General features: G+C 35.9%; 1 protein-coding gene across 1 annotated transcript in view; it reads right to left on the reverse strand.

Moving 5' to 3' along the window:
- Positions 1 to 12,614, reverse strand: part of ETV1 (ETS variant transcription factor 1) — a 99,172-nt gene extending 86,558 nt beyond the window's left edge. The window contains 4 exon segments of the mRNA XM_031665304.1: positions 7,898 to 7,945; positions 9,336 to 9,423; positions 10,266 to 10,397; positions 12,389 to 12,614. Of these exon segments, the coding sequence (XP_031521164.1) occupies positions 7,898 to 7,945; positions 9,336 to 9,423; positions 10,266 to 10,310 (181 nt within the window). The 5' untranslated portion in view covers positions 10,311 to 10,397; positions 12,389 to 12,614.
- Positions 12,615 to 17,919: the final 5,305 nt, after the last annotated feature.

Below are 17,919 nucleotides of genomic sequence, written 5' to 3' on the forward strand. Positions count from 1 at the left end.
TATTAGTTTAATATTATTCTTTAAAAACAGACATTTGGCTGAATAAAATTTATGTTCTATTATGAAGAGCATAACAATCTGGTAATTGTGCCTATTATAAAAATGTATGCAGTTTGACATTCAGCTGTTTTCTAACAACTCTCTTCTCTATACCAATAATTAACTTTATTACGAATGCACTCTATCCCCACTACCAAACAAAATCAAACAAATTAAGAACTTTTTCAAGTTTTAACTGATGCCTATTTGATCAGCCTATATTGCAAGGAGAATGTTTTTCTCTTCATATTGCTCTAATATCTGATAATGTGGGTAACAACTTTAAAGTGAGTGAACTGCAAATCTTAATTCTATGACATGCTAGCTGTGCAACTTTGGTTAAGTTACTGAACCTCGTCAAATTGAATTTTACTCATCAGTTTAATAGTGACCAAATACAGGTTTTTTGGCAAGGATTAAATGAAACAGTCTAAACACAATGCCAGCTACTCAAGAAATGTTCCTTATTTTCTTCTTTCCAGTCCTCTACCCACCTACCCTTGTCTTTCAAGTCATCCACAAAAAAAGTACTTGTCATTAGATTGCTCGGTTTAATATCTTTACTTCTAACGAAGTCTACTGGAGAGGCAAAGAAACAGCTAAAATCTGTACATTAGCATTCTCTCCGCTATTAACACAACATATTTTTTTTGACATTGCAGAAAAAAATGTTCTAAAAGATTCATAAATTACAAGTCGAAGGGTGCGCTTTCAAGTAAGTCTTCATACCAAAAAAATTACAAGCGTTTTAAATATATATTTAATAAATAACAGCAAGTACACAGAATCAAATCCTGCACATTTTTCCCATTATATCCTTGTTTTGGTTCTCAATCAGAATTAACAGCTAAACAGATATAACTATTGAGATGCAAATTTATCAACCACAACAATTACTGGGCTTTTAAAAAGCCAACATTTACAAGAATCTGATAAAAATATAATATCCCTTTACAGGAAAAGTTAAAAATAGCTGGTGAGTAACAAAAGTATATTTGTAACTGAATATAATGATATGAATGCCCTAAAGGTCTTTTGTTCGTTTTTTTCTAGTATGGTAAGCAAATTTGCAACTTCGTAATATATGTCACTGCAAGAGTAGCACAGAGTCATTGATGGGAGTGTGATGTGTGCTGGAATATGTGTGAGGAAAAAAGGGCCAAATTTTAGGAGTAGAATAATCTAGAAGTTATACCTCGCAAATATACAGAAAATAGCCGCACACCAACAATCTGTAAAGAGTAAGAATAAGAATTCCTATTTCTGTTCTAACTCCTTAACATACTGAATAAATACTTCACACTTATTCCTGAACATATTACAGAATTTTAACAAAAAACATATGACTCACATTTTCACAGAAGCTAATCTTAAGAAACTGAATAGACCAAATGAAGCAGCATGCTACTTAAATAGACAAAGGCTTAAGTATACCTCTAATTTCAAGTTAGAGTAAACGGAAAGCAGTTAACTAAAAACACAAGTTGGATCTAGGCAAGGAAAATATGACAAAGTATTGCCACACTTGTATCATACATTTCCTTTTTTCTTCAATTCAGGGGAATACTGTGAAGGAGCAAACTACAGCTGCCTGAAAATTTGCAGCAAGCCATACCAACACCAAAGTTGAAAATTAACAATAGAGGTCAACCTAAAAAAGCAATATTTTTTCCACTACTATCTATTATAAACTGTGCTTGATATAATCACCTTTGGGGAATTAAAATGTTTCCCCACACTATGTAATTAAAGACGAAGGGGAAGAGGAGGAAAGGAGAAGGGGAGAAAGTATATACCAAAAGACCAATAAAATGCTTTCAAGGAGATTAAGCATGTGGATTTTATTGGTAATAGCTGGAGCGGCTCTATCAGTTCATTGCACATTAATAGACAAGTTGCCATCAAGTCTCAGGATCTCGGCTTTAAAAGGGTAGTATCTGCACTCTCAGCTATTTGCTTCACCTAGATTATTATCCAAAGTTGTTTTACTGTTTTCTCTGTTTTTGCTACATATCAATACATATTATCAGAAAGAAACTCATCAAAATATTAATCATGACCTATATGTCACAAACTCACCAATTCTCCTTTTTAATTTTAATATCCTTTCTTAACTAATATTGCCTTGGGGATGGGTAATTTTAAATATAGCTTGCCTTTATGTTATACTTCTTTTTAACTTGCAAATGAAATAATAATCATTACTTAAGAAAAAGTAAGCAATGAAAAATTTTCCAAGGTTGGCTGCAGGAAAGCGAAAACCCTCCTATTCTTACAAACTATGTGCCTGTTGGGTTTTCTTTTAAAGCTAAGGAAAAAGTGGAAGAATTACAAATAAAACAAACATCAAGTATAAAAGGGGTTAATATTTAATTAAAACCAGTTCTATCCACTGTAACAATGACCTGGAGCCAAACAAGGCGGAAGATGTATGAGTCATTCTTTCTGCCCGTGAATGAGACAGCTGATCTCCTCAGCAATTCCTCAAGACAAGCAGGCAGAACTGGAGTTCTGCCTCCATTCACAAAAACACAGTCCAGCATATGAGCCATGTGGTCCAACCACAATCTTTTCATGTCACACCCATCCAGGGAGCTAAAGCAAGTAAACTTGGACTTGCAATATAAACACACCAATTTTATTGCTCTGTCTCAGAGCACAGATCTATTAAAGGAACACATTTAAATAAATGACAAGTTTACAAAGTTACATACATACATACATATATATACACACAAATACATACATACACATGTCCCATCCTGCTTTACAGAGTAACTTGTTACAGAAACTTGCATGTATAAAACTAAGGAAGAAAAAAGGAAAAGACGGAAATGCAAAGAAGGTTTCAAGAAAGGGAAAAGAAAAACCATTACAGAAATGCCTTATTTTTCTTGCCTATTATCCAAGTATTTTTATCATAAGAATACTGTAAATTGTTTGCTGAACTTTGTAGTGTTTCTCTTTGAATTAAAGAGTTAGAAACAAATTTCTTGTGATAAATTTAAATTTTATTTCAAATCAGAAGTAAAACAAGAAAAATCCACCTTCCTACAGTGGTATTCTGTTTAATCCTAAAGTGAAGCTACAGGCCATGGAACAAAATAATCATGAGTCCACTAAGTTTGGTTTTATACCACATCCACTTTTAACAATAAAATGATTGTACAAATGTAAAAACATTAATTATGCAGAAATATAAACATATTTAAACATACAAAAAAAGGAGGCAACTTTCCAATGACAAAAACACCTTTACTACTTGATTAAGGCATTATTTTCATATTTCTATATTCTTACTGTAACAGTAAAGTTTTAGTTGTGGTGAGTGTCAAATCAGCTTAAATTCCTAACTAAACCTGACCTGTAGTAACTTGAAAACTTAAGGGAAGCTCAGAGCCAACTAGCTGTTGTTTCTAGCCAAATATTTTCTCTAATGCTACAGAGGTCTGACTCTATTATTATTTTTTTTATTATAACATTATACACAAGTCAAAGGGAATAAAGTTATACTACAAAATGTAACAAACTGCAGATTTCCTATAACTGAAATAGAAAAGCTTAGTCATATTTTATTTATTAGGATCCTCTGGAAAAACTACACTATACTATACCAAATCCTATTTTTCTATTAAAAAAAAAAATTTCTATTTTGTAAATAAAACATGTATGAAAAAACATTTATGCAATTCCAATGAATGTTTAGAAATAAAATATACTTATTCTATTTGCTATCTAAGTCAAACTCAAATGAGAAGTTTTTCTCTCACATTTTAGATTATTTTCTGGTATAACAAAGAGAAGGGTGATAGTCCATCCTCTCCCTGCCCACACACACATGAAATGATTGTTGTTCAATTATAAGAAACTATATGGACTTCTCTAATTCAATGCTTAATTCTAAAGTCATGTTTTATGTAAACCACGTGAAATAATGTAGTTTTTAAAGCCTTTAATCCTTATTGCACCAAGTGGGGCAAAATAATTCATGAGAACATAACCAATTTTATGTTCCATTAAAAAAAAGTAGGATTTTTGAAAAATAAAAATGAGTGTATTATGACTGCTGTATATTGTGGATGACATTACATATAGTGAGTAACAATAGCACATATTACTTAAGAAACATCACATAATGATTTTGAATATAAATTTAGCATCAGCCATTAAAGCGAATTGAGGGGAAATAATGACATCTCTGCTTTTAAGTCAACATGACTGTTCTTTGAAGGTCACATAAAACCAAAAGAAAAAAACCCTTCTTTGTATGATGTAATAACCTTTGCTGTAGAAAGGTTGTTCTTGGAGATAAAACTCCTACTCAGAGTTGGCGGCAGCACTAAACTTGACTCAATACAAAACCACTGAAAAACATTTTACCCTGAAGGCAGAGAATACTGTTGATGAACGTGAACCTGAAAGAACATCTAGACTGGAAACAAAATAACAGTCAAGAGAGCAGCTATACATTTACATCAGATATATACTGAAAATTATTATTTCCCTTTAAGTTGTGTTAGTAGGTGAGCTTTAAGAAGCAAGTTTGTAAGAATGCAATCCTTTCTTAATTTTTTACATCTTTCTATTTTTGTTCTGGATACACAAGAGATTCCATTTTAACTATGACTTTCAGGCTGTTATGAATAAGACATCACCATGATGTTGATAGGATTGATATTTAAACTCATTATTTCATGGGATCAAATAATTGCAACTGCCTTTCTGTCAGTAGCAGCCTAATTCAGAAGACAAAGAATCAATAAAGAATTGCACATAGTGAAATTATAACATAAAATGACTATGGCAACATTTTAAAATTGGCATAGTCCCTGACTTTTTTTTTTTTTTTTTTTTAACTACTGTGGTCACTGAAAATATTAACTTTTCAATTTTCTTCAGAATAAGATAATTATTTTAAACTGTGTTTAGATGTTAAAAAATCTCTAAATTGCAGTGTTAGTTCTTGGGAAATGATATTAATGTAAAGTTGTATTCTCCACCAACATATTTAAATCTCTGTATGGGAATTAACTTTCCTAGTAGAATGCAAGTATATTTTTACAGAGGACTTTACTGAATTGAAAATACTGGTTCCATCCCCACCCTTAAACAGTCCTGCCTTATCTATTCCAATTTCCCCTTACAAATAAAAAAAAAAATTATAATCCATAATAATTTACCCATGACTAATCCATATGTTGCATTTGGGGTAAAATTTATGAACAGTCTTACAGAAAAAACAAACTAAACATGCTAAGATATCATTTAACAAATATTTGAGGACTTTTATAATTTTTCAAAAACACAATTATCATACGACATATGACAACTAACTTGACTCTCATGTCTAATAAGGTTTTTAGACCTGTTTAACTTCCCAGTGGAATTCTAACTCATGGGAGAAACTTGATAAATTGCCAATGATCTTTTTTAAAGGGGTCAAGATGTCTTAAAATTCCATGGTCACTTTCTTGGCTATGGAACATAATGAAAAGAAATATGTAAACGGTTCATAGTCTGCCAATTTGGCAATGTTTTAATTTCTAGATGTCCAGAAAGACATAAATGGGCACATCTCACTACAAATAACTAGGATAATTTGAGGATCTCTTCTTAGCTAAATACTGTTCAAGACGTGGGATAAGTCAAGTTAAAATATCAGTGTAAAATAATATATTTAATTTCTCAAAACAAAAAAAAAGTGGAGTCTAGAAACAAGAAGTTAAAAAGATCTCTTTTCTCACTATTAGATTTTAAACACCACATTAACAACTTTTTGCTTACAGCATGATTAGATAAATTAATGTAAACTATTTTGAAAATGTTTAAATTATTCTAAAATGAAATGTTATCCATAGTTTGTAAATAGTAGTCCTCCTGGGAATTCATATAAAACACTCATGATTAATTCCTGAACTTAATTGAAATAACAATTCTTTTCTAAGTAAAGGTCCATGTTCTTCCAAATACATTGATCATTTTCTAGGTTTATTTTTTGTAATGCTAAGTCTTCAGGTTTGATTTACAGGTATGTTAATAATCCCGGAGAAAGACTATTCCCTGCAGAGTTTTAAAAGATAAATTTGGATAAATTATTCAAATCACTTATCTGAGCTACAAGACACAAAACAAGTCAAAAGTTAAAAAAAAGAAACGTACTGAAACTGATTATAAAATGGTAAGAGTCTGTCACAGATTCCACATTTTAAAATTCCAGGAACAGAGTTGCTATGCACATTCAAAATCTGCCAGCTAGTGCACTGACTTGGAATCAATGAGATTTAAACATCTAAGAACCAACAAACCTTCCAGAACAATTAAAATAGATATTTTAAGTTATTCTGGAGAAGCAAATAAATTCTCTCATAAAGGTAATGTTCTCACAACCTTTGACTTTGCAAAACTAATAGGCATAAGTTAATACAAGAATCTCCATGCAGATTTTCCATGAAAAAGTTATATCTGAATATGACTTATGTTGCAATAAAAAGTAATCTATTGCAGTAAGTTTCATTTACAGAAACTAGCAAAATGATCCTTAAATATAGCCAAAACTTTCAGTAAGTCTTACCTTCATTAACATGTAAATACAATCATCCTTTCAAAGGACTATTAGGAAAGCAATTTAACTTTAAAGACTGATAAAGATTGAAAAAGCTCTTTGGAGAACTAGACTATCAGCAAAACAAAGAAACTTATTTTACATGCTAACAGCAACTTGATCAACTGCATTCAAGACCACCGATAAAACACATCAGTCTGCCTCAAAGTAGCTACAGCAACACCTGGGTTCCATTTAAAGAGACCCACTCTCTCCTTTTTAACCATCTTAAAATCTGTTCCAAAACTTGCATGTTTCCCATATAATGTGAACACACAAATAACACTGCTATATACTCAATGCTTACATATCTATAATTTTTCTCTTTGTATTTCCCACAAAACACATCATAAAATTAACATTTCACATTTTTATGCCAAATCCCAAAGAAAAATTTCAAATTATGAATGCCAACAAAAGTCCCTCAATATTAGGCATTTTCGAAGTTGTATAAAGCTTTATGAAGCAATATCTCATTTTCCTATAAAGTTGCATACAATAAAATATATAACAGATAGAACCACAAAATTTTATCATAAAATAATCCAAAATAAAAGTAATGCCTTTAAATGTACCCTTGCTCTATTAAATAAATCCTAATAAAACTGACAAAATAGCAAAGGTCAATTTTAACAAACATCACATGAATAGTAACACATGGAAAACAGTTTAAAAATCCTCATTATCTCCCATTTATTTTAAACCCATAGATTTCCTAAGTATTAGATACACACCTAATGTTCTGTGTTGTGAACAAGGTGGAAAGAAGACACTTGCACTTAAATCTTGAAGCATCCCGTCCTGATGAACCCAGAGAAACTAATTTCTGCCATCAGAAAAGTCCTCCACCAGAACACCAAATAATGATATGCGCTGCTCTAAAGGAAACAGCAAGCCAGCCGGGTTCTGGCTCTAGGAGGTCTCTGGAGGTACAATAATATAAACCTGATCAATTGCAATTAAAATCTGAACAGAGGCTTAGAACTTGAAGTCTTGGTGCATTAGTTCTTGCCAAAAGCAGATGTGATTGTGAGCTGGAAGCAATTTCTCCTGGTAATTTGTGATGACACTGGGTAGTACAGCCCCAGAGTCCCCAAAGACAAACTCATCAGAGGCTCTAATGTATGCATGACACATGAGGTGGCTCTTTTAGAGCTCAATTAATTGGGCTGAATATTAAGACAGCAAGTTCAGGACTTCTTTTTTTTCTTCTTCTAGAGTTGCTTTTCCCCCCTTTTAAAGCAATTTTTGCCTTACCTTCTGCAAGCCATGTTTCCTGTAATTGACTTAGATCTTGAAAGAGTTCTAAAAAACAAGTCAAAGACATAAACATAAGATTTGCAAATCTTTAGTCTTCATTAAATGGAAATGTTTGTCATGAAATTGGTATTAAAAATTTAATTTCAAGAGATGCAGTCAACATAAAAATAAAAAAGGAGACATAACTTAAATATCTCAATAATACTGCCTACTTTTCATGCCTATTAAGCAACTCTTTAAGAAATTATTTTAGTCAACTAAAGAATAAAGTCAATCATCTTTTCTTTTTCCTTTTTAACAAACAGCTTAATAAGCTCAGGGATACCAGAATTCACGAAAAGACTGAGGTGAATGTGTGTCTATTCACTGAAATATTTCTTAAATATATTTAACTCTTGCTAAAATAGTAGTAGGGGGAAGATTAGAAAGAATGAAAAGCATTTTATTCATATCTTCTAAATCTTACATAAAAAATATAACGGCACATGGTACAACTGTCAAAGTACTATGTTTTCAACTTTAATACCTCAAAACTAAAAGAAACCACTTCAAATACAAGTTTTTGGAGGAAAATGTCTACATTAATAGGTTTGTAAAAGTCAGAAAGACAATTCTTTGGCACCACGTTATCATCAAGTTCAAACTATATGGTCATGTTAGGGAATGAGGGAGGTATTGAAATAGTATGAAGATTTGAGGAAGTTTCAGAATCCAGTATATCTAATTAAAATTGCCAACTAAACTTCAATAATTAAATCTAAGTATATTAAGTTTATTATGAATGTCCTCATATAGCTAAAATAATTTGTAATATATTGACTTCCTACCAGCAGTTCATCAAAAGAATCTGCAAACTAATTTCCCAAATAGTATAATAATTATTAAGTAGGCCTTAAGTATGATTCAGTGAACACTTTATGGTCAATAAACAAGGTATTATGACCTCACAATTTAGTCATCAAAATCACCCTTGAAAATTCTGTTAACAGTAGATGGTTTTAGTGTAAAGGGGGTGGGAAACCAAACAATCACTAATATTGTTTAACTTGTAATAAAGGAGAAAGAAAAAAGTAAGCAGTGTACATAGCTGCTGAATTTGTCCCACTGTATTGGATATTTTTAAACTGTTATCTTAGTGAATGGGGTGAGTTATATGCCATTTGGACAAAAGTATTTAAACACAAAACAATGATTAAAAGAAGGTTGTCAATGTTAAGATTTTATTTCCTTCTTTCATTAGTTTGTGATAGGATCATAAAATAGTCTCCCATGCAAACTGCCACATTATATAAATTGTTCCAAGTTGAAGTCTCAGTTAAATTCAGTAATTTCAAAGTTTATTATTTTTAAGATAAGACTGAAGTGCTCCTTTTCTTTTAGCAGGGTGGAGAGTGTAGGTAAAAAAATGGGGATTCAGCCCAAAATCAAACCTCACCTTCTGAATCATGAGCCAGATCTCTGTTAATGAATTTTCTTTTCCTGACATTTGTTGGTTTCTCGTTACAATTTCTCCCACGCTGACTCTACAAAGGGAAAGATAAAATCCTTTAAAAGAATGTAAACCTCAGATCACACACACACGCGCGCGCGCACACACACACACACAGAGACATGCATACATAAGTCTAATGGATCTTGTCTCTGAATAGAAAAATAAAAGTCCATAGTATCAATTCTAATATTCATTTTCTCACTTATTTGACAGTGAAAGCTTATGTTAAGCAGTCAGGGAGAGTTGCTTCCCAGTGCCGATCCTAGCACATTACTATTTATCAGTCATATATTCATGGTATCTCAGCATCAAAACAACCTTAAGCATTTACACTTAAAGTTGTTTTTAGGCTGATTCAATGCTAGATTAAAACAGTGGATTTTATTCTCTTTTGGACAGCCCCTTCTCCCAACGCCCCCCCCCCCAACAAAAAAAGCAAAAAGGGTAGAGAAATGAAAAAGAGAGAGAGAGAGAAAATGAGAAAAAAAAAAGAGAAAGAAAGAAAAACACCCCATATAAACAAAAAGTGTCAGCATTTGTCTCAACTTCATTCTTTTCAATGTGGCAGACAAACCCAGCCAAAAACTTTGAGTGCAGCAGCTGCTGCTGCCCTCCATCTCCTCTTCCACTCATCTTGGGAGCTTTAATCAGAAAAAGGGGTCTTAAAAACAAAACTATGCCTTATCCAAATCACTGAAAGGTAAGCTCATTTTGAAGACTGGGCTTCTAGAAGCAGAGTCGCCCTACAGTGGCAACAAAGCAGATAAGTATCTGCAATCCCAACCCCGTGCCCCCTCCCTTCTCATTTTCTCCCTCTCCCCACCCCCGTCGGAGTCAAGTTTATAAACAGCAACTTTCAAACTGATCACTCACATTGGTGACCATGTAAGGCACTTGCTGGTCATAAAATCCATCCATGCTGCTGCTCTTCGCAAATCTCAGCTCAGTATTTTATATTTTGAGCATTTAGCTGGAGATTTCCTCGGGATCTGGACTTCTATCAACCTAGAGGGGAACAAGATGGCTTTTAGGCTTTAAAAAAAAATCATGAATGAAGCTCTTGAATTTGCATAGCTAATTACCCTCAGACAGTCCCATTCACAAAAATAACCCTCCCTACACCGCCTCCTTCACCTGGATCCAAAGAGAGCCAAGAGAGTTCACAATTTACATATTTTCGGTAGTAGCAAAAATCCGAACAAGAGGCGATGTATTTATTTACACTCTCGATGTTTCCCTGCGCGGTCGGTGTACCCCGGGCAGCTCTGATTCGCAAACGTGTGCAAAACTAGCAATGGCGATCAACGAGACTTGCTTTGCACCTAACGGGACTAAAGAGACGGAGACACCTCTTTCATCAGGATAGTTTTTGCGACCCACAACCATGCAATTATCTGGAGAGACATAAAAAGTTGTTGGAAAGACCCACCTGAAGGCCACGCTAGGCGAAAGGCTGCAAAAACTTCCCTCCAAATTTAATAAAAACATTAATTATTGCCCAGCACTTCCCCCTTGGAAGCCGAAAGCGCCTCTGACAGAGCTCAATTCGGTGGTTTTTCCTCTACTTCTCCTCCAGGGGCCTCCAATCCAAACTGATGGATCGCTGCCTCCCATTGGCTCCGCGTCTCTTTCACAAGATCAGATTTCGGGCTGTCAATCAGGCGGCTTGCTGCCCCTTCCCGCGGGTCTCCCTCGCCCCTCTGCCCTAGGGGGTGCTCGGCCGGCAGGCGCTGAGTCCTCAGCCTGGAAGCACCACGGAGAGACTCGACTTCCTCTGTAACCCGCTGCTTATTGTTAAAGCGCCTAGGGATACTGAAACCGTGTGTTTCGAGTCGCCAGTTCCCATTATTGGGGTGTTAGGTCCACTATTGGGCTGGTTCCCTTAAAGCACTGTTGTGCGGTTCTGTTATACACTTAGAGGCGCGATCCACAAAGCCCGTACCTCCTTATTCAGCCGCCCTGCCCACAGGATCTCCAACCCCTCTACTCTTGCCCGGACTAGGAGCCCACCTCGCTCTTTAGATCCTCATTCCCACTAAGCTTTTGGACCAATTTACTTTCCTGTTTTTCAAAACCCACCATCACCATTATGATTTATCAAAACATTTTTTTTTTTTAACACTCATCCTCAACTAAAATTAGATCCTATCGTTCGTGGGACAGAAACTAAAGAATCTATAAGGAAGACACCTAGGAGATGCAGAACTGCTGATTAGCAGAGGTTGTGATGGGAGGACAACAGAGCAAGCTAGGTGAAAAAGTGTAAGTCAAAATTGTCCCTACGTGTACACCGGGAAAAGGTACTTCCAGTTCACTGTGGCTGTGGGGAGTAGGAGGGAGGGCTTGGGGTGGCTCGTTTATCCTAGAACCCGCACGTTTCCTGAGCTTTTGTTATGTATACACGGAGGCGGAGGGTGTCACTTATTGTACTTGACGCTTTCACTTCCTCTACAGCTCTTAAACAGCCAGAGCCCAGGGTTGGGGGCGAGCGGTGAGACGACTCGGGTTTCAAGGACAATAACTAGGACGTTAAGAATTGAGGGCTGCATCTCTGAAGCCACTTGCCCTGCCCCTCGTATGGGACTCAGAACAGTAAAGCGTCACTTTAAGGAGCCAGTGCCCAACAGGGGACGGGAGGCCGCGGTGATAGGACCAGGGACTCAATGCTGTTGAAATTGATTTGTGACCAGAACTAGTGACCAGAAGACGTTTCCGGCAGCTGTTCCGCCCATTAGGAAACGTGCTGCAGTTCTCAATTTCTATTTGAAAGTTTCCTTCCTTAAACGGAACGTTATGGAGACACATTAAAATGGAGTGTAAGAGTGCACAGCACTCAACCCCGGACCTATGCAGGAGAAATACCTATTTAAAAAACAAGCAAACAAACAAACAAAATCAACACTTGTTACTGGGAAAACAACCAATAACTATGGACAGCAAAGACAGACCCCGCACATTCCCTGAAACTACTAAATCAGAGTTCACAACGCGCGCACCTATAAGCATTTTGAGCGGGAACTGCATTTTAACCCCGGCCAAGGAGAGATTCCAGGAAGATCCTGGGCCGGGAGGCTGGAACAGTGAAGCTCATGGGTATTAGCTGAGGGTGCAACCAAGCAGGAGGTCAATAACAAGGGTGCTCCACCACCCTTCACTCCAGGAAAAACCCAGCGCCTGTAATCTGAGCAACAGTTTCCAAAGACCTTCTCTGCAGCCGGAGCCTGACGGGTATCCAGGGTAACCGCGAGGGGGCGGGGCTTCGGGTTAGGTCCCTGCGAGGTTCTTCCTGCAGCCAATAACGAGCCGTAAATCCCCAGCCCATTGTTGTTTATTGCTGACCCCTCAGCGCTCCGCTAGGAGATTGGCCGCTTTAGGGAAGGGGGCGGAGTCCCGCCCACCCCAACAGCCACCTTTCGTCTCCATTCACAAAATTCCGGCCCTTCTTGGTCACGTGGTTGGGGGCGTGGAGGGGTAGGGGGAAACGACACAACAAAGGCCCAAGTCGCCCAAATCACAAAACTTTTTTCAGCTCGCTGACTTCTCTTTGTCCCGTCCCCGAAACAGATACTAGATGAGGAAAAGGAGGTTGGGGTCTGGGAGTAATAACAAGAGAGAAAAAAATTAAGACCGAAATTAAAGAAAGGCTCACGTGGGGATCATTCCGGCGTGCACTGCTTAAGGCAGCTTTTGCACTAGAGGAAAGAAAGAATTGAGAGTGGGGAGAAAGTCTTAAGGACTGGGAACTTTTGCTTGCTGCTTCAAGTCCTTGCTTTTAAAAGTGCAAACTGTTCGACTGTAGATGGATTTCAGTTTTTTCACTTAACATTCTGTAATTTTCATTTCTACCTTTTTTTTTTTTATCCCACAGTGTCTTGTTAGTTTATTAAAGCTTTTATTTATTATTATTACTACTATATATTTTTAGGAATATTGATGATTTTCGCTGGCGGATAGTTTTAGTTTCCATTTCCAAAGTCTTCTCACTCCTTCCCAGGCCCCCATAAACTCTGTGCCCCTTCTCCCTCCCTTTAGTGGACTGGCACTCTCAGGCGCTGCGCTGTAAGCCTCAGATTTTACTATTGCGGTGGCTTCATATTTTCCCTTTTGAGTTCTTTAAACGAACTCATATCTTTTAACTCTGATCTTCATAGTAACTAAAAATGATGTTCTCATGTGAATAAGCAGCTAGTCTTACTACAGCTCGGTTTTGTTGAAACAGCCTAAAATTTTGAGATAAATGTGTCCCTCTTGCCTGTGAACGATTGAACCACGCTCTTTTCTTTCTCCCACTTTCTCTTCTGTCCTTTCTCTGCATTGATACTTAATGAAACACTATCTCTTCTGTCCTTTCTGTGCCTTGATACTCAGTGAGACACTAGCTTCTAGTTTGGCAGTTGTTTATCTTCTATGCTTGGCACTGGGAAAAACCAATAGACCCAGTTGCTGAAGACAGTGGAAGCGCTGAGAATATGTTTTTCAGAAAATGTAAGATCTTGGAAAATATCTGCAGAGGCAGCTGTTCCGTCTACAAGACAGGAACATAAAAAGCTGGACAAAGTTTCCACTACTTTTTGAGAATGTCTTTAAAAAATCAGTTTAGTAAATGCCAGTCCTTTTGAATGGAAAATTTCATTTTGGCAGGATTTCAGGCATAGAATGGCAGAGCAGAGGCCAAGAGGCTTTGACATTTATTTACTTGTATTTTGAAATCCCATTTGGATTTTGAAATAAGAGTTCTTGAGAGAAAGCTACCTCCCTCCAAAAAAAGTCCATTTTTGAGTTTGGAAAGTTTTTAGGTTGCATGTAAAATGATTTACATGTTTATAGTTCCCTTGCTGTTATTTAATAAAGTATAATAATATTCATTAGTGACTTCTCTACAGTTAACTTACTATGGCATTATGCTGAAAATGCATGTTGTTAAAGAAAGTGAATTTCTAAAAGCAGTTACAGAAAGGAAACAAGCTAAAATGGCGCTGCTTTTTTTAAATGGTTGCTATGATTAAAATCAAATGAAGTTTGCTCAAAATTGAGTAGAGTATTAAGTAAAACGGTAACTTTTAAAATTTGTTTTATTAAAACAGTATGTAAGGCAAATTGTTAGAGATCTAGTTTGCACAGAGTTATATAAAATAGATAAGAAAAAGATATAAAATTAAACAGCAAAATTGGCCAAGAAAATGAACAAGTGAAAATAATTCCAAAGGAAAACATGGAGTCCTCACAGGAGGGTGAAAGATAATCAGTGGCTTTATGAACACTGTATGGGAGGAGTAACAGAAATTTGGGAGGAGGGTGGAGCCTAGGAAGAAGGTAAGGGTATCAAGGAAACTGATACTATGTAGATGTACCCTCTCTCACTCTCAATACTTCAAAACTGCCATTTTCAGCTGGTGAGTGTCTGTAAACTCCCTCAAGAAGAGGAATTGCAAACAACTTATAAATGTGAAAAAAAAAAAAAAAAAAACTTTTAACTGCCCCCCAAATCAGTACATTATACTGTACACTTAAAAAATGTTTTTATTTTTATTATTTATTTATTTATTTATTTAGAGACAGAATCTCGCTCTGTCGCCCAGGCTGAAGTGCAGTGGCACAGTCTCGGCTCACTGCAACCTCTACCTCCTGGGTTCAAGCGATTCTCCTGCCTTAGCCTCCCTAGTAGCTGGGACTACAGGTGCCTGGCACCATGCCCAGCTAATTTTTGTATTTTTACTAGAGATGGAGTTTCACCATATTGGCCAGGCTGGTCTTGAACTACTGACCTTGTGATCCACCCACCTCAGCCTCCCAAAGCGCTGGGATTACAGGCGTGAGCCACCATGCCTGGACTTAAAGAATGTTTTTAACTCATCAAGTTGGAAGGAAGTTTCTATTATACTTAGAGTTGGATCCTAGGATAAGGGCACTCATGTATATTGCTGATTGGAATGTGACTTTTTGAAACCTTTTTAAAGTAAGTTTACAATGTCTACTATACTCTAAAATGAACATCTATTAGACCCTAACATTATATGCAATAATCCTCGTTTGGGAAATTTATCCTACAAAAATAAAAACAATGGTGCATAAAGACATTTATTGCAATATTAGGTACCAAGGAAAAAATCTGGCAGCAACTTCAATATCCACTTACAAGGAAATTGATTTGACAAAGTATGATACTCCTATACTTCGGAATTCAATTATCGTTATATACCTGTTGAAAAGTATGCTATATAGTTGGTTCTCAAATTTGAGATTATGTAAGACACTCCTTATTACAAAGTGACATCCCTGGGTGAGATTCACAGTGTTTCTGATTCCGTAGGCTTGAGCAAATCACATAAGTTGTGTTGCAGTTAGTCTGTCAACATTTCATTGAAAAACCCTGAGTTGAACTTCTACCTAACAAGTCCAAAGGGAAGCCAGCATTGTGTGCTAGTCCAGACCTGTTTTGCTTCACCCACATAATGTTGACCCTCATGGGAAAATTATTGTCAACATTCAAAATTCAGATTATACATAAAAATTTAGACTTCCATTGCTTGAAAAATTAGAGAATAAGGTAACAGTGGGCCTAAATTCCCACATAGCAACCATCAGCTGGAGCTGATGTACAGGAGTTGATGTTCCTTATAAAGAAGCATGGGCTCACATTTTTGCCACGGTCCACACTCTTCCCCAAACGCTGTTTGTCTTGTTGATGTTACCTACCTTACCTCTGAAATGATTTGCATGCAACTATGATTTACATGTGACATAGCACGTTGAATAATAATAAAAGCAAGAGACAGAATATACTGTATCATATATTCTGTTTTTGTTAAAAAGAAAAAATAGTGTACATAAAGGTATGTGTATATACACTTACACATATATGTGTATTCACAATCTTTTTTTTTTGTTATTGCCCCCAAGGAGCTTTTTTAGACATTTTTATTCCTTATCACCTCCTTCTTATTATATTTTAATACCACAGTTTTACTGTGTGTCTGTTTGTGTCCTATAGTCCTTTAGAGTGTCACAAACCATTATAATACCTAAGATACATCCCTCCAAGAACCAGTTTTCAACACTTGGGGGCAATATCACCCCCACTAAGAATGTATGGTATATATCTATAGTATCTTATTTTTTAAGATACTATATTACCTATAAATACTAAAATTTTTATAATCAAATGAATGGCAGGGAAGGATGCACACTTATCTTTTACACTGTTACATTTTTCTAATAGGTTGGATTGCAAGTGGGAATCAAAAGATAATATTTTTTCTAATACTTGAAATGGTTTGTTACAACATGCATGTTTCATAGACTTATTTTTCCTTAATCCACTATATGAAGGAAGAAATTAGTAGTTTATTAGAGTTAACTAATTTGAGATAAATTATTAGAGTTCAAATTAAAGTTTGCAAGGACAGCAGAAATTTTTATTTATAGAACAGCAATATATCTAGGTGGTTATAGATCTTAATTTTTGAATGATACATAAAGTTTGGTAACTGATAAGCAAAAAACAAAACACGAATCTCTACCTGCCTTTAAAAATATGATCGTTTGGTCAGGCATGGTGGCTCACGTCTGTAATTCCAGCACTTTGGGAAGTTGAGGTGGATGGATCACAAGGTCAAGAGATCAAGACCACCCTGGCCAACATGGTGAAACCCTGTCTCTATTAAAAATGCAAAATTAGCTGGGCGTGGTGGTGTGCACCTGTAGTCCCAGCTACTTGGGAGGCTGAGGCAGGAGAATCGCTTGAACCCGGGAGGCGGAGGTTGCAGTGAGCCAAGATCGTGCCACTGCACTCCAGCCTGGTGAGAGGAAAAAAAAAAAAAAAGATCATTTGCATTTCTTTTAGAATGAAAAGTATGATTATGTTGGTGACTTTAAAGTAAACAGTAAAACATCACCAGACTTCACTAATCTCCACTTCATGGACAACAGTGAGAGATGCAGGTGTGGTTGCTATGGTTTCTTTAAATGTAAAAGACAGAGTAGTAACAAAGACAAAAAAGCATCACAAAAGTTTGTTTTGAAAGATAATTTTATTCTCCTGAGTTACAACTTGATTTGGAATGATTTAAAGCACAACAGTAAAGTTAGTGTTTTATATGTGTTAGCCATTAGGAGGAATAATATTTCCAGCCTGGTTGCCTGAAGTACCTCCTCTGTAAGATCTTTCCAGAATAAGTTGGTTTTCCCCAGTTCTGAACTTCAAATTAGTCTTAGGGAACCTCATCTTGTGAACTTTCAAAGCTGGCATTTCTCTATAGCATTATATTCTGTATAAATATTTGTTACTGTTTTTTCATTTGATAAACTTTATAGGACCTTGAGCTCCTATTCACTGGCACATAGAATGTATTTAATGCATGTTTTTGGACGAATGAATTAATGGAAGGATAGCATACTTTTGAACTGCCTTTCTCTACAAATTTAAACTAATTTTCAATATTAACCTAAGCAATGTTTTGGGAAATGACTTTTCTGAAAACAAACAGAAAATTATTGGATAATTAAAACAGCCTGAATATGTGAGTAC

This window comes from Papio anubis, chromosome 4 (genome assembly GCF_008728515.1).
Source record: "Papio anubis isolate 15944 chromosome 4, Panubis1.0, whole genome shotgun sequence".
NCBI lineage: Eukaryota > Metazoa > Chordata > Mammalia > Primates > Cercopithecidae > Papio > Papio anubis.